The sequence below is a fragment of the Protopterus annectens genome, chromosome 17.part0 (genome assembly GCF_019279795.1).
Source record: "Protopterus annectens isolate FY-2018-M chromosome 17.part0, PAN1.0, whole genome shotgun sequence".
Lineage (NCBI taxonomy): Eukaryota > Metazoa > Chordata > Ceratodontiformes > Protopteridae > Protopterus > Protopterus annectens.
Window position 1 is genome coordinate 96639200 of NC_056751.1, and position 18411 is coordinate 96657610.

Consider the following 18411-nt stretch of genomic DNA (forward strand, 5'->3'; position numbering starts at 1 on the left):
ATGTGAATTGCAGCTTTGCTTTTTATTGATGTTTAACATAGTTGTCTTAATCATTTAACTGAAACTCTGACAAATCTACCTAGTAAACAAGATAAATCACTAACATTTCTTATTTCTGCAGCTGGGGATCCGGTGCTGACCTCTGGGGATCTGATAATGACAGTCGATATGACAGACCCAGAATGGATGATGGTGTACTTGAAGTGGTAGGAGTAACTGGTGTTATGCACATGGTAAGTGAGGAAGATTTGAATTGTATGGGATGTACCAGTGGGACTTTAACTGCATGTATAAAATGTTTTACTTTTGGTTAACAAAGCTTGCAGATGATACCCAAACCCTCTAGCATGAACTCTCCCTAGTAAACTCTTGATGTACTAAAATGGACTACAATTGTTTGGCTTTATCCAGAATTCTTGCATTACAAGGTAAAGGATGGGAGGCATGGTGCCGGGTATGCACTATCCTTGCCTTTACTCAAACTATTCAACCTTCATCTATCCACAGGGATTGTGTCTGATGCCTTGAAAACAGCCTCTGTGACTCCCCTGTGCAAGGGTGGCCTCTCTGCAGACCCAGGTAATTATAGTCTTTCAGCCGCATCAGCCTTATATGCAAAGCTATGAAATGTGTCACAGCAGAACTCCTTTATACGGGCATAGGCAACTTAACTGATCTAACCCCTACTCAGTTTGATTTTGTGATAGGCATGTCCTGTCTCCTTAACCTCTTTGAAAAGGTTACAAAGGCTGTGGAAAGTGGTCACCTTATACATGCTGCTTATTTTGATGTGGCCAAAGCTCTTGACACTATCCCATGCTGGTATTATTGAAAAATTAGACAAACTTAATGTAAACCCTTACGTTATCTGCTGGATTGCACATTGTCTGCTGGACAGCAGATTTGCTATCCAACAGATCCCAAGTCATGAAAGTTACTGGTGCTGTCTCTAAACTTAGTATACTTAGTAGGGGTACCACAGGGATCACTGCTGGGCCCTCTCCTGCTTGGCATTTATTTTTCAGATATCCATGCCAGTATCCCAAAAGTGTGTTTGACCAAGTTTGTTGATGAGTATAAGCGGGCACTGTTCTCTGCTCATCCACTGATATTAAATTGCTCCAACAAGGTCTTGAATATGCACACATACATGGTGTACCGAAAGTGGTGTCAAGCTGAACGCAGAACAGTACACTGTAGGAGTGTTTGGCGAAAAAGATGTTCCCATCTCATGTCAGTGGCACCCCTGTTCAGACAGATATGATCATGAGAGCCTTGGGTACCTATGTGGACAACTGTCTCTCGTTCAGTCATATTTCCACTGTAGTCAGGCAATCCTTCAATCCGCCCACTTAGTTTCTAAGGGGATATTTTTGAGATCCAAAGAAGTCTTTTTTTGCCAATGCACTTTTTCCTTATCAGACCCAGTACTGAACACAGTGCACTCTTTGGTATGTAGAAATGCAAGCATATAGCTCATCTGGAAAGATCCCAGTGATTTTTAATCAAAAGATTTAAAGGCCTTAAATACTTCAGCTATCCCGATAGATTAACAGTTCTCTCCTTATACTCAGTAGTCTAATGACTGCTCCAAAGTGACCTGTGTTTTACTTTTTGAGCTATAAAAGGCCCAATCAATTTGCCCTCCGATTTCTTTGCAGAATTATCGTCTCTATAAGCATCCATGCTAGAGACCTAAGTATACACCAGCAAATAAACAAGACTCACTGCAGGGATAGGTTCCTAATTAATGTATTCCTGACCTTTGCACTTTGTCTTTAAACTTTTGATGATTGGATGGGTTGAGACAAATTTACACCAGGGTTATCATGGATGGTCCTACTTGATTTGGGAGTTGAGCACTGTTAAGTGCTCATAAGGGTGTGTCAAGATACTAAAGGTGTATCTGGCTGGGCATTTTGTGGTCCCTGTAAATCCTTGCCTACTATTGTTTCTTTGACCATGAAGTAAATGATGGGATGATATAAAACATAAATAGAGAAGATAAATGAATGCACTAGTTTGATTAAGTAATGATTAATGAAACAAACATATTTAGTATGTTAGGCTGTTAGAGTCATCATTGATTTAATGCTGTCTACACCTTAAGTGTCGCATCTTAGTAAGATAGCTCCTTTACGTAAACATTTTCTACTTTTAACCACCAGTGAGGAGGAAGTATTTGGTTAAAGAAAGTTCTCATTTATTACGTCTGATCAATTATCCCAGGCTTTAGATAAGCCATTCCTCAACTTTTCAGTTATCTTCATCAAAGGGAAATTATGATACAGTATTTGATGATGGCTGAAATTCACTATTCATCAGTTAGACTATATTTTATTTGATATGCCCAGGTCTCAGCTCAGTGGAGCAGTGGAGTTGCTGAGGCAAATAATTTGCATCTTGATGGAAATGCACGTCTGGTGGACTAAAATGTCATAATCTTTGTCATGTATTTACAGATGTAGCTTTCACTTCATCTCTGATGTCTTGCCTTTTTTTAAATACCTTCATTAAATTATCACTTAAGACACAGGCAGACATTCATTAACAGAAAACAAACAATTTTAACATTTTCCACTTTAATATACATCACATATGTTTGCCTTGTTACTATCACCACTCAAACATTACAAAGAATTGCTGAATTCCTGCCTTCCCTTAAGCTTCATTCCTACTGTTCTTCCTCCTCCTAAACATTATTACAATGTATTGTTCCCAGAATTTCCATTTACTTCTGTGTAAGTTGCCCATTCCCTTTACTAAAGATCCCTCTTCTAGTTCTTTTCTCTCTTATTATATTCAGTATCTCAAATTCAGTTGGTGTAGACTTTGATTTCCATTTTTAGTAACTGCTTTTTTGGTAGCCAGTAGAATTAAACTGAATAAGGTCTTACTATGTCTACACAATTCAGATCCTGTATCCCAGCTTAAAACAATAATTTCCTTATTTACACCCAATATTTCTGATAGACTGCTCTGTAGAGAATTTTTTAAATCTGCCAACTCAGTACACTCCCAAAACATATGTTCCCATTTACCTCTTTCTTCTGCATCACACCTCTAACATTTGCTATCTACCTGCAGAAAAACTATTTGAAGTCTGTTTGGGGTATAAAAATACCCATGCAAATACTTCATTTATTGACATCTGATTACTGGGAAAGTCTGACTGGGTAGAAGCCCATTTTCAGCAGAGGCCCAGGGAGAAAAGCTCCAAATTTTTACAAAACATTTTAAGAACAATAATTTTACAATCTTCAAAAATAAAACATCTGTAGTTTAAATAATTATAACAATTAGACATAAGAGGGTGGCCACGGTGGTGCAGTGGTTAGCATTGTCGCCTCACAGCAAGAGGTTCTCTGGTTTGATCCTTGGCTGGGGTGCCTTCTGTGTGGAGTCTGCATGTCCTCCCTGTGGTCGCATGGGTTTCCTCCGGGTGCTCCGGTTTCCTCCCACATCCCAAAGACATGCAGTAGGTGGATTGGACACCCCAAATTGGCCCTAGGTGTGAGTGCGTGTGTGTGTGTGTGCCTTCTGTGGAAGGTTGGACGCCAGGCTGGCAACTCGACACTGTAAAACTCCACTGCCAATCATGAGTGGACAGGTGATCCGTTGTGGCGCCCCCTAACCGGGAAAAGCCGAAAGAAGAAGAAGAAGATATAACACTGGTTAAGAACTGATACAAGGTGTAAGGCAATCATTAAATGTTTAGAGAAATTTTAAACAGTTTTTAGGGAAATTAAAGGTAAGTTACAACGCCTAATACAACTATGAATTTTAATATGAAGTGAGGGGAAAAACAGGCTTATGGTATACTTAGAGAGAAGGTCAGGGAAGAGAAGTAGACAGCAGTAAGGAAGTAAGTGAAGAAGAGAAGTTATGGAGGTATAAGGAATGAAAAGGTACTTGTTCACATTTAGGGATATAGTTTATCCTGGTTTTGAGCAAGAACAAAGCCAGATTTACCTAAGAAGTCTTTCAGAGTGGTTGTGAAAGATGGGAGGGGAGGGTAAGCAAAGATTCTAAAGTTTCTGGACTTGGTTGCATATGTGGGAGCCACACACGTCTTCTCATTGTTTTCTTGTAAATTCCTTTTCCCTTCTCTCTTCCTAATCTTTTCTAACCTCCTCTGATTGATTCTTATAGTTATCATGCAGTATTTTATATGCCTTACTAATTATCCTTTTTTAACAGCTGCATCTCTTTAATATTCAGATAAAAACTCTACCAGAGCAGGTTTTTCATTTAAAATTCCCCCTATCCCTTTCTCTTTGAGTGTACTCTCAGATCAAGTCCTGGCAGGAAAGGCAGTCTCTAGCCTGCAATCCAAATGTCTTCTTGGCCGCATCTGCTCCATTACTTTTCCTGCTTGAGTTACTTGTTCCCAATATCTTAGTTTCTTTGCCAGTTTTCTTTAGTAAATTCCAGCCCTCTGTTGCCTATTTTCTGTACCCCTACTTTGCAGTCATCGCTATTGGCAAAATCTCCTTTCTCCAGTCTCGTATTGGCTTAGTTCTTTCTGCTATTAATGTTTTTTTTTATTTTTCCAAGTCTTTTGGGTTTTTAAAAACTATGATGGGAATGGATCCCATTCCTAAGTCAAAGTACAATTAAAGTTCATGGAATTAGTATTGTTTCAATCTTTGATGTCAGCCAGAAATGCTCTTCATAGCACCCGCAGTGTGCCCATTAATGACTCCTCCTGCAATTTGTACAGTTACATGCATTGGTAACATATCGTAATATGACTGTAGAGTCTTTTTTTATAAGACCCGTTGCTCCTATTACTATTGGAATTGTCTTGGTATCTTTCTTCCACATTGCTCTCATTTCTGCCTTCAAATCCTGATATTTTATGACACTGTTTCTGTCTGTACGCAAGACACTGTAGTCACTGGGTGTAGTGATTTCAGTGATCAATTCTACTTTTTTCTTCTTTTCATGGACCACTATATCTGTTTTTCTCACATCTGTCTTTTGAACTGTTGGTAATGGGTGATCCCACGTAATATAGACGTTATCATTTTCTGTGATGCTTTCTGGCTGATGTTTCCAGTGTTTTTTAGCCACTTCAATACCATAATGTGTGCACAATCCCCAGTGCAACAGTTTTACCACATTATTATGCATTTCAGTATACAGTACTTATGCCATTAATATGTCACAACCAGCAACAAGGTGTGCGACTGTTTCCAGTTCTGTTTTACAAAACCTACATTTGTCTGTTTCTCCTACATGTTCAGTGGACTTTGTAAACCACTGTGTAAGTAGCCCACTATCTTGGGCCTCCAATATTAACCTTTCACCTTTTGGCTTGAATTCACCTCTCCTTAACCATTCCTGCGTTTGATCCTGATCAACATGAGATTCTTCCAGGAGTTTTCTATACTTGCAACTATATTTATGCATTTTCCACATTTCTTGCCTTCTCATCTGATCCTTCACCTTATATTCTTTCTTTTGTTTTTTGGCACATTCAGTTGCTGCTTGTTTTATATCTACTTCTGGTGTGATTTCCATTCCTGCTTGAAGCCAATATGCTTCTGCTAGACTAAGCAGGGAAGTCATCTTAGATTTATTCTCTTCATGTTTCAAAACCTTCACTATATTTGAGGTCAGCAGATATGTATGCAGTCCCATGATTGCAGATCTGTGCTTGTAATCAATTTCAAGGATGCCCATACCACCTTTGGAATGCGGAATATATAATCTTGGTATGCACTGATTTGTATAAATCATTTGATGAGCATGAAACATCCTTCTTGTTTTCCTATCTAATCTATGCAACACCTTTTGGGGCCAGTCAGTCACTCTAAAACTCTAAGTTAGGACAGGTAGAGCAAACTGGTTTATAGCTTGATTTTTGTTCCTAGATTTCAGTGCTGTTTTCAGGTTTAGTTTAAGTCTTCTAAAATATTCCTTACTAATCCTTCATCAATTCCCAAATATTTATACACTCCCTCTTGCTCAAGTTCTTTTATGTTACATTCTTGTCCCAGCTGATATTTTCTTGGTGCTGCAACTTTCTTGCTTTAAAAGTTGCTTTTACACATTTACCAAGACCAAATGACATTTTTATATCATCTGAAAAAGTTTGGACTACTTGTAGTTGTGCTTACATTTCCTCATTTGATGAGCTATACAGTTTTAAATACTCAACAAAGAGAAGATGAGAAGTCTTTGCACTTTGATTAGAAATCTTTGCACTTTGTTGCTTTCTGGGAGCCAAATTATAGCCATGACCTAATCTGTTAAGAAGACAGCTTAATGGGCTAAGGCAGGGCAAAATAGCAACAGTGACAGAGAGTCACCCTGGAATATCCCCCTTTGGAATTTTATCCCTAGAATAATAATATGTCCTTTATCATGGCTTAACTGCAAAGTGGTTTGCCACTGTTTCATGGTCACTATGATGTAATTTATCAGTGTAGGATGTATCTTGTACATTTTTATACAGTATACATAATGTCTGTGTGGTTGTTGTTATTCTCCTTAAGGATCTGCAGCCAAAATTCCTCTCTCTCTCTCTCTCTCTTGAACTTTCCCCTTGCTTCACTTGTATTCATTTCTGCTTTGAAGTATAACCTTCAGCTTGTATTATGTGTATGTATATGAGCCTTAACTGTGTAACTCTAAAATATCCCTTCAAATCCGGTAAACCTAAACCATCTTGTTCTGTTGGAAGGATCACTTTATCCCACTAAACTCCTGCCCTCTTTCCCTCATAGATAAATTCCTTCAATTCTTTATTAATTATTGTCCACAACTTCTCCTTGGGTTGATGAAAGCACGCCTGACATGTATACAACACTAAAGGGATTAAAAACATTTTCACTGCTTGTATCTTACTATCCATATCCATAAATAAGAATTTCTAATTTTTAGTCTCTTCCCTTATATCCTTAGCTGCTATAACAAAAGCATTTTTAATCATTACTCCTTAGTACTTCATCTTATCAATAACACTTTACTTAAGCACTCCGAGAAATTTAAGGATTTAATTTTTATTGTGTGTGTTAGAAAAAGATTCCACACTTTGACGTGGGGGTAATTGGTCAGTATTTGTGGAAAACGTGTTTAGTAGTGTTTTTAATTTTAACATGGGTACTTGTATTACATTACGCAGTTTTACAGTAAGTTAATATGTGGGGGGCATCTCAATTTTTTATTTGTAACTTATCATGTGAATTTAAATGATTGGCTTTATTTACTGTAGTGTGTATTTTGTTCAAGTAGAACTGATATTTAATTAGAGCACTATGAATGTTTTTCATTTTTGTCACTAGATGGCAGTGTTTTATTATTATTTAAGGAAGTGTTTGAAGAGGGAGTTCTGAATCTGATGAAGTTCACATTACAGCAATAAATAAAAGTGCATATTCATTATTAAAAAATGTCACTAACTCCTGGTGCCTACAAGTGTGTTTTTTTATCATGTCTCCATAAATATGAGTATTGCTGAACCAGTTTGTGTGTGGGTACATAATTTACGGCTACTGCCTTTGTTTTATCTTCATTAATTTTTATTTCCCAAAAAGACGTGAAACTGCCTCAAAATGTTCCACAACACTGATGGCCTTTTCTGGATTTATCAGGTACAAAATAATACCATCTACAAATAAAGCCAACTCTTGATTACCGTATCACTGAGCCCCTTATTTTCTTTTCCAGTGGCTGTAAATATAAAGCAAATAACGAAAGGGAAAGAGGACACTGTTGCCTGGATCCTCTGGTCCAGCACAGCGTATCTGAGAGGAATTCTTGCCTCTGATCCTTCGTTTATCCTTCTAATTAACCTTATTGTTGTATCAGGGAATGCAAATGCTTTCAGTGCCTACTCATAAAATCACAGCTTACTCTGTCAAATACTTTCTCTGTGTCAAGACCAAGCAGCAATGGAGGTGATGTCTTACATTCTGCTTCCCTCTAGAACATGACTGTATTATTAATGTTGTCAAATGTTTGCCTCCCCTCCACAAAATTTCACTGATCTGTGAGCTATTTTTTTGGCAACATCTTTGCCATTCTTTTAGGTAATGTAAACATAAACACTTTATAACTGTAGTTTAAAATTTAAATGGGTCTATATGAAGCTGGGTCTGAAGGGTTTTTGCCATCTTTATGTAAAACATCCACCACAGATTTCTTCCAAGATGTTGGTGCTTCCCCTCCCTTTAAAATACTGTTAAGCAAAATCTTCCAGACCTTTCTCACTTTCTTCCCTTCTTCCACTTCCACAAGAATAACATTTGTTCAGGGAGACTTTCCTGAAGATTGATTATACATCACTGTTTTTATTTCATCACCTCCTGACTTAACTGTTAGTTGTTGAACCTCATCTACCTCTAACCTAAGCATAATTAAGTCTTCCATAAATATTTCCATTTGTGCTCATTCTTGAATTCCACATTTCTCTACGTTGTACTAATTTTCATAACATTTCTAGAATATCTCTAAAACCTCTACAGGATCTGTGGTTATTTTTCTTGTTATAGCTTTGATAAGTTTGGTGACATCCCTTTCAGCATTATGTTGCCTAAATCATTGTGCTAAAAGTTTGAGTGTTCTGGAGATGTTATCAAAAATAGTTGCTTAAATGCAATCTTTCTAAACTCATGCATATTATCCAGATGCTCTCTTATTTTCTGTTTAGCACTCTACATTTGCTTCTACTGTTGTTCTGTCAGATTCTTACTTTAACCTTTGCCACCCCTCTAAGTAATTTCTATTTCTTCTTAACCATGTCTTTTTCTCTTTTATTTAAACCTCTGTTTATTTTTAAACTATATTTTCATTTTATCCCAATCACTAGCTATAACTTCTGAAGCTATTTCTAAATCCCCTAATAACTCTAGAATAATTTCTACTACCCATTCCTTAAATTCCTGTCTTTTTTACAGGTAGGTGGGCAAGAGCTAATGTCTTGTTTCTCTTCATTACCCTGCATATGTATTACAGTTTTTATTTGTGCATGATCAGAAATAGTTATTAAATGTGTGTTGAAGCTTTCAGTTAAATGCATGTTTCTATGAAATATAATTTGTATCTAGCCTAGCCCTGTTATTGTACCTTGGGGAATAATATGAATTCTAATCTTCCATACCAAATATTTTCATTAATTTCTTAAGAAATCTACACTGTTTTGTTATATTGATACTTCTAGGTCCCCTGGTATATCCTCACTATTGCAAATCAAATTCCAGTCCCTGCCTATAAATAACATTCACTGCTATAAGCTGATTATTTCTCTCAAAATTTTTTTAAGCTCCATAATAGCAGTTTTCAGTAGAATATAAATATGCACTATTGTAATCTACCGCTCTTGCTAATAGCCCCTTACTACCACAAATCTACCATTTTTGACATTTTTTGTTCATCTATCACTACTGGTGCCTCTCTGCAATTAGTAAAATTACTTCCCCTTTCCTCTGTCCCTGATATTTTATTCGGCACACTGGTGCAGCAGGAGTGTTGTCGCCTCACAGCAAGAGGTTCTCCAGTTTGATTCTCAGCTGGAGTGCCTTCTGTGCTGAGACTGCATGTCCTCCCTGCATTCATGTGGGTTTCCTCCGGGTGCTCTGGTTTCCTCCCACATTTTAAAGACATGCGTCTGGAGTGTTTCTTCCCGGGCCTCTGCTGAAAATTGGCTTCATTCCAAGTCAGACTTTCCCGGTAAACAAATGTTAAATAAATAAATATTCTGCTGAATATCCATTCTGAATTCCTCTTCTTGTCAAATTAACATGCTTGTGTCTTTCCAAATGTGTCTCCTGCAGCACTGCTATTTGCACTTTGCATTTCTTAATACAGTTCAATACTCTTTCCTTTTTATCTATACCTGTAAGGCCATTTGCATGCCAGGATAATATGGACATAACCATTGTGATAAAAAGCTAGTGTTCTCACCTATTATACATGACAATTTTTTGAATGTGTTTTTCCAACTTTTGTGTTACATGGATATATTAAAGCTTGGCAGGCTGATCTTTTGTACAGTTGTTTCTTCTCATCTCCATTTGAACTTACGTCACGTTTTTCAAGACTTTTTGTTTTAATGAAAACCCTCAAGCAAAAAAAAAAAAAAAAAAAACTAAATGCAAACCACCCCCATCCCTTACTAACTTGGAATAAACACACAAACTGTGTACATTTTCAAAACATGAGGTTTAACCTTCCAGAAGGGAACAGTTGCCCCAGATTGATGGCTGCACCTACAGGCATTATCTAACCTAAAGTTAAGGTTACTCATGCTGAAGTGCATGCTACAGCCTGTGCTTCTACTTACAGTGATTGCTGTCTGTTCTTTTCTTACCTCTTTTCCCCTCCCAGATATGAAAAATAGCTTGTATGCTTTCAGAAAACATTAACTTTTAGCCCTAAGAAAAAGTGTACTGGCTATCTTTAAATAAAACTAAATTGTATGATTGTCTATTAACTGCAGTAAAGTATTAAGGCTGCTAGGGAGGTTGTTGCCTCTTATTCACTTCCCATAATTTTGAACTTAATTTTTTTTCACTGTACTGCTTGCCATTGTACCTTTAAATTTTGCATTTCCATCAGCAAAAATACTCAGAATTCTCAAGATTAAACGCTTTCACAGACAGCTTGTCTCCGTGGAAATCTACTCAGCAATGAGTCTTTTTAAATTTCACTCAGAAAAGAATGCACAGCTGCCCTCAGCTGCAGACATCTTGACTTCCACTGAGCATTTGCCAGTGGAAAACAAACCAGCTTATATCTTTGCAATTGCAAGAAGCTTAGCATTTCTATGGCTTTCATTATTTTGTCTTATTTTTAAAGCCTACATGCTTACAAAATACTGGTTTACAGCTTAAGCCAAAGGTCTAGGCATTCACTCTTGTAAAATAAAAAGAGAAAATATCTTAATTCTACATGTAATATAATCAATGCACTTTTATACCTCACACCCCACCCCAGCAACCCAAAATCACAGCATATGAATATTAAATATGCTTTTCTCCAGCCTTTTTTCTCGTTATGCTGTAATACCTACATTTCTTACAATTAAAAAGTACTTGTTTACATTAATGTACAACAGTCAATAAAAAGACTCACATTTAAAATACCCCTGACTAAACGCTGCACAAAACTGTCTTACTCTATATAATGTGCAGTTTATATCATGAAATATTGTGTGCAGTTACTAATAAAAACAAAACAAGTTTTACTTAGTTAGTCCCCCTCCTTTTAGTTTCCTTCTAAACATTAATAATGTAAAGTGGGGTACATGCTTTACAGTCCACCCACAAGTTTAAAAAAGTCACCAAAAGTCCAGTGTTTTTCGGCCACTTTTTCTTGCAAAACTATTTATTTTATTTATTTATTTATTTATTTATTTATTTATTTATTGTTGTTTGTTAACCAGGTTGGTCCAACTGAGCCAATGGCCCATTTTCAGTGGAGACCCAAGGAGAAATGCTTTAGTTACAATTACAGAAAAATATAACAAAAGTAAAACATTAAATGGCTGTACTAGCAAAAACTTATACATCAGTATGAAGGTCAAACAGTGCTATACAGTTGTGTTCTAGTAGCACAGTATATATACAGTAAAGTAAGGAAATTTAAATTCAAAAATATTTACAATGCAAAAAATATTTACAAGAATAAAAGTATAAGCGTAATATAGATTATATAATTAGAAAAGGAAAAAAAAGTGTAGCTAATGGGAGTGGGAAAAAGCAGATAGGTAGCAAATAGGAGTGAGACAGGGACAGCTAGCTTTTTTGCAGGTAGTTTTTAAGTTCAAATTTGAATTGGTATTTATGGGGGATACTTTGTATGTTAAGAGGAAGGGAGTTCCAAGAGTGTGTCACAGAGTATTTATACAGGGACTTTTTGATAGCTTTTGATGGTTTGTAGATGTCCAGAAGATGCTTGTCAGATGTACGTTGCTGATGTTGTGGGTTATAAGGATATACACTGTTAGAGATGGAGGGGCAGGAAGTGGGGTTATAGAGCATAGAGTATATGATATGCAGTTTTGGAAGAAGTAGCAGTTTTGGGAATTCAGGCCATTGTAATGATTGAAGAGCGAGGCAGTGGTGGAATTTATAGGGGAGGTTGGAGGCGAATCTAGCTAATTTGTTGTATGTTTGTTCTAGTTTGGTAAGAAGAGATGACTGAAGGTTAGTAAGGACTGGTGCATCATATAGAAGAGAAGGTAAAAGAAGAGAGAGGGCAAGGGAGGGTTTGGTGGAGGGTGAAAGCAGTTTATGACTATGGTATAGGGGACAAAGTTTTTGGTGTTTTTTTTTTTTTTGTTGCATTGATTGATATGAATGTTGAATTTTAATTCATCATCAGTGGTGACACCAAGCAGTTTAGTATGGGGTTCAGGTGTGATATTGGTGTTAAGAGAAGTAATGGAGAAAGAAGATTTGAGATGTGCCATTGTTTCAGGGAGGAAAAGTACAAGTTTAGTTTTTTTTGGATTAAGTATTAGTCGGTTATCAGTAAGCCAGGTTTCGATGGAAGTGAAAGTGTTTTGGGTATGAGTGAGAAGTTCAGGGATGCTATGGGCGTTGGAAATAAGTGTGGAGTCATCGGCATATTGTAAAAGGGTAGACAGGTTAGTAGCAGAGCTTAATCTGTTAGTAAAAATGTTAAACAAGTGGGGACCCAGAATGGAGCCCTGGGGAACACCAGTGTCGACAGGCAGAAATGGGGAGCTGACAGTTTGCCAACGTACAGACTGTTGTCTGTTAGTCAAGTAACTACAAAAACAGTTAATGGAGGGGGTAGAGAGATGAAGTTCAGAGAGTTTAGTTATTAGTTTAGGGTGGGAGAGTGTCAAAAGCTTTTGAGAGATCAAGGAATAAGCATGACACTAGAAGGTTATTATCACGGGCTTCTGCTACAGTTTGGGTAAATGAGAGTAGAGTGGTAAATGTGCTGTGGTGGGGTCTAAAGCCATGCTGGGTGGAAGTTAATAGATTGTTATTGAGCAGGTGTTTTAGTAGCTGAGTAGGGACACATTTTTCAAGAATTTTGAGGTGGGGGAGTATAGCGATAGGATGATAGTTTGATGGGTCAGTAGAGTTTCCTTCTTTATGAAGAGGGATGGTATAAAATGAGTTCCATATATCAGGGACTAGAGCTTTAGTAATAGAACGATTTATAAGAATAGAGATAGGGTAGGCAATAGAATTTGTAGCGATTTTAAGGAAGTGGGGAGGTAATTTGTCAACTGAGGGAGAGCAGGGTTTGAGTTTGTTTAGTTGGGATTTAATGAAGGCAATAGGAGCAGGTTGTACGGAGAATGAATTGGTGGAGGATGGACCTGGAGGTACAGGCAGAGTAGAGGTAGTGGGAGATACAGACAGTGGTGGTTTGCTGAGTTAGTCTTTGAATTGCCTCTTTGAAGTGTTTGTTTAATAGGGTAGCAGTGTCTTTGGCTGTATTTAGGGGGAAGGGGGTTGGGGGTAGGATGGATTCCAGGGAAATGTTATTAATAGTGGACCAACATTTTTTTAGGGTTTTTTGTGGGCTATATTGGTTGGAGGCAAAAATGCTTTTTTGTCTTTGATGACCAGCTTTTTACACATTTCGAAGTTCTTTGTAATGTTGGAGTAAGGGAGCAGTTTTATTTTTGACCCAGTTTTTCCTGGCAACATCTCTCTGATGCATAACAGAGCGTGTTTGCTTGGTTAGCCAAGGGGCAGGGTTATATTTACCCTGACTTTCCTAGCTGGTGCCATGGAGTTGAGTTTGTCAAGAAATATCTTATTGAATGTAATTATGGCATCATTAAAGGGGAGATTATAGAGGAAGGTCCAATTTATGTTGAATAAAGTAGAGTTGAACTTATCTGGATCGAATTGAGTCAGATTGTGATGTTCTTTGAAAACGGGTTCTTTGGGTGAGTGTTGGGACTGTCTATTGATGTAGGTAGGGCAGTGGTCACTCAAGGAGTTAGGAAGAATGCCTGGGTTATGGCAGAGATTGGGATCAAAGGTGAGGATCCAGTCTATTATGGATCCTGAAGAAGAATTTTTGTTGGTCCTGGTAGGGGAAGATATGAGTTGGTGAAAGCCGTAGAGATTGAGAATGTGAGTAGGAGATGAGGAGGAAAGTGAAGCCCAATCCATGTTCACGTCACCAAGTATAATGGTTTCATAGGGAACATGTTGGATGAGCCAAGAAATGAAGTTTTTGAGAATTGGAATATTGTCACCTGGGGAGATATAGATAAATGCTATAGCAGATTTTTGTGAGGGTTGATATGACAATTTGCAATAAGGATTTTGTCAGGAGCAAAGCTAGGTATCAAAGTTGAGAGAGGAGAAAGAGTAAGTTGGTCTGAATAGAGGATGGCAACACCACCTCCTCTCTTATTTACCCTGTCTGCATAAAGGATGTTGCAGCCTGGGGGTAGGATGTCTGAGTTAGAGGTGTGAGGCTTTAACCAGGTTTCAAACAGGGTTAAGATATGTGGGGAGTTACAGTAGATCCAGGAGTGAAATGCTGTATTTTGTTAACCATGCTTTGGATATTCATAGAGAAAATAGAGATTTAGGTGTAGGAGTGTGAATTTGAGCATGTGTCTGAGGGGGTGAGGTAGGGGAGGGTATGTTTGTAAGAGGAAGGGGTGGTGGGCCCTGGGTTGGGGTGAATGTCACCATTTAGGAGTAGAGCATAAAATAAACTGAGTAATAAGGAGAGTGGGTTTAGAATACAAGGTGTAATAGGTTTATATACTTAGAAAGAGATACATTTGGGTATATTTTGAACATTATGAGATTAAATGTGGAGATTGGAAATAGGTATGGAGAGATTTGGTGTGTGTGTGTGGGTTGATATATGAGTGGTGGCTGTAAGAGAGAGTAGGAGATTGTGTTGGGTAATGCAGTGGTGTGTGGTATGAAGTAGTGATAAAAGGAGTAGAAGGGGAATAATGAGGTAGTGAGGAGTCATAGTGCAGAAGTTATACGGAGAGTGTTTATGAGAAAAGAGTGTGGGTGTTGTGTTATGAGGGAAGGGCAGATGAGGTGTAGATGGCTAGCAGGAGGTACGTATGTGATTGAAGGGAGTAGTGTAGTAGGAGGGGGAGGGACAATGTGGTGAGTTTGGATGATTGGCCAGAGAGTGTTGGGGAGTAGTCTAGTGAGTATAAGTCAAGGGATAGTGGGGTGTGTGGGAATGGGGGTAGGGTCAGGGAGTGGACTGAGCCCAAGCATAGCGAGGGCAAACATTGCGGGATTGCCCTGCTGGGAGAAGCACAAGATGATCAAGAAAATAACAATATGTAAGCTATGGCAGTAAGCGTGTAGGTCAAAGTGAAAACAAAGCTGACTGAAGGGTGGAAATAAGTAGTACAGAGGTGAGGGCAAGAGAAGACCGAGGTATACTGTATTAGCAAGAGAGTCTGTTCTGAAATTGTGGCTAGAAGCAGCTTTTTAACTGGAGTGTGGTGTCAGTTAGATTGGGTTTGAAGAGAGGAAACTAGGGCTAAATGTTGGAATTAGTTAAGCAGTGTGTGCTCCTGGAAAGTCAGCTCCGGGAGCTACAGCATTTGGCAAATAACTCAACTTGATCAAATACTGCCACCTAGTGGCTAAATGGGGACATTTAGAAGAAATAGTAGTGGAAAAAAGAGGTGCAAAAGGAATAAAAAAGTGGCAAAGGAAATAAAGGAAGGAAGGAATGCTATGGGGGAGGGGTGTTGGCGTGTGTGCAGACCACTGAGGTACAACCGCAAAAAAATGTTTAATTAAATAAGTTGTTAGCAAATTGGTAGCACAAGTAAGCAAGCACCAACTTTATTATACAGTGAGGGTGAGCGCTCTCTGTTCCGATCTTTTCCTGGTGAGATCCACTGGGCACAATTCAGCTAATAGGATGAAGAGGTAGCCAGAGGGAATGCAGACAGTGGTCAGGCTGATGAGCTAGTTTATTATACAGTGAGGGTGAGTGCTCTCTGTTCCAATCTTTTCTTGGTGAGATCCACGGGGCACAATTCAGCTAATAGGATGAAGAGGTAGTCAGAGGGAATGCAGACAGTCATTAGGCTAAGAGTTAGTTTATTATAGAGTGAGGTTGAGTGCTCTCTGTTCTGATCTTTTCTTGATGAGATCCAAGGGGCACAGTTCAGCTAATAGGATGAAGAGGTAGCCAGAGGGAATGTAGACAGTGGTCAGGCTGACAAGTTAGTTTATTATCCAGTGAGGGTGAGCACTCTCTCTTCCGATCTTTTCTTGGTGAGATCCACAGGGCACAATTCAGCTAATAGGATGAAGAGGTAGCCAGAGGGAATGCAGACAGTGGTCAGGCAGATGAGTTAGTGGTATGCACACATGGCGCCGAGGGAAAGGGAGACACGTACACTGGAGCATGTATGGGGAAATGGAGAAATGAAAAAAATCTCACAAATTGAGAAGATACTTTATAGTCTTCCATTTATTCACTAATTTCAGAGTTACTGGTGGTCTTTCTGTTCATCTCCATCTCCCAACACCAAACTCTTGTTCAAGTCCAAGATACTGCTGGTTCCTAGTCAGTTCCTGTGTTTCTTCTGTCTGACAAGCATTTTCTTTTGTGACATTGGAAAATGTTTCACTGACAATGTCTCTCTATGCACCTTGACATCAGAAGAATGAGAAGCAGAGTCCCCTTCTACTTGCTGACACTTTTTGTTGGATAAACTTTTTTATTTCCTCTTTAGCCTGTGCTGCATCAAAAAATGCTCGGTGTGTGTTTTGTTTATGTTTGGGCAAGTATTTACTTACCCTGCGAAAATTCTGCCATTTGGGTATTTCATCTGTCGCTGTTTTCATCTTGCATCAATGAATGTCGGTTTTATGGGCATTGGGATTTTGAAGTAGACCTGTAGAAGCCTTAGCAATGTCGCAGCCTGTTTTCCCTTCTGCTTTTAACTGTAGACCATTCACAAAGAAATACAGAAGATAGTTTAAGAACTGTCCTTCTGCACCAGCCTACTATGATGATCCCTGTACAGAACCAGCTGACAACTGTCCAGAAAATTTAACACGGGTAACTTAGCTGCTACAGTTGCCTGTATAGCAAGAGAAGAACAGGAGTAAATCTCCTTCACCTTTATTTATTTTTACTTTTTATTTAACATTTGTTTACCTGGAAAGTATGACTGGGACAGAGCCCATTTTCAATGGAGGCCCAGGGAAAAATGCTCCAGACGCATGCCTTCTGGAATGGGGGAGGAAACTGGAGCACCCGGAAGAAACCCACGTGAAAGCAGGGAAGACATGCAGACTCCACACAGAAGGCACCCCAGTTGAGAATCGAACTGGAGAACCTCTTGCCAATGTTAACTGCTGCACCACTGTGCCACCCATGTGCCCTCTGAGGAGGAAGTGTGTTACATGGCACAGACTGAATCTGCCTTTGAACCTGAGTGATGACATCATCATGAAGTATCATCACAATCCTCATACTGTTCTCCAGAAGACATGAACCACGAAGTGTAGGAGTGACTGTTTCAGATGGTTATTATAGGTTCATAGGTGAATCCTAGGCTAATGACCACTAGGGCACTTTTTAAGCCTAGCTCTGTATCCCAAATCTCTGACAAGTTCTGATATCCTTGATAAGTGCAAGCATGGGCTTGGGAGATGAAACATTTACAAGCAGGGGCCTGGTAGATGAACCACTTACAGGCTGACTGTCTCCATTAGAGATGCAGGTGCCAAACCAGGGATGAATTTTCTGTTCACCATCCATTTGTCCAAGTTAAACTTGAAATATGTTAGGGAGGAACTCTTCAGATGGATAAGGAGCCTGTTCCGGAGATGGGGTAGTATCTGACATACACACCCATCTCTCCAGCAGTTCCTGTTTATATTTTTTATCTATTTATTTTTATTTATTTTTACATTTGTTTACCGGGATAGTCCATTGGACACAGGTCCATTTTAAGTGGAATCCCGGGGAGAAAAGCTCCACATACATGATTATATGAAATAGCATTGTACAAAGACTGACAAATTCAAACTTATCATACCAGTATAGTCCAAGTAGGAAAATATAGACATAATAAAATAATTTTTTATACACATAGCAAACACATTTAGTTAGACAGAGTTATGAAAACATCATAATCGTTGCTGTGGCTACAGCTCTGAAAGTGTTAATGAATACAGATTTCTGATTGCAATCCATCAGAGTATATCAGACACAAAGTTTAAGTCTATAGAATGGATAGGGGTAATTCTGGTGCTGTTTGTTTTGTGGATATGCAGGAGATCCATCATGGTGGGGTCCAACAATACCTTATATGCCAGGCATAAATTTCTCCTCAACAGCCTGTAGGAGACTAAATACATGGATAGGGCGCTGAGGCAGGCTGCGTAGGATATGTTACTTATACCCTGAACCTCTGTGAATATTTTGGTTGTTGGATGTGCCTGG

At 38.6% G+C, this 18411-nt stretch overlaps 2 protein-coding genes across 2 annotated transcripts in view; one reads left to right on the forward strand and one right to left on the reverse strand.

Moving 5' to 3' along the window:
• DGKQ (diacylglycerol kinase theta) overlaps positions 1–18411 on the forward strand; it is a 2194335-nt gene that overhangs the window by 2099433 nt on the left and 76491 nt on the right. The window contains exon 21 of the mRNA XM_044059107.1: positions 122–233. Coding sequence (XP_043915042.1) covers positions 122–233 — 112 coding nt within the window. The remainder of the gene's footprint in view (positions 1–121; positions 234–18411) is intronic.
• The window catches only part of SLC49A3 (solute carrier family 49 member 3), a 1094331-nt gene that overhangs the window by 127723 nt on the left and 948197 nt on the right, over positions 1–18411 (reverse strand). The gene's annotated exons all lie outside the window — the stretch shown is intronic.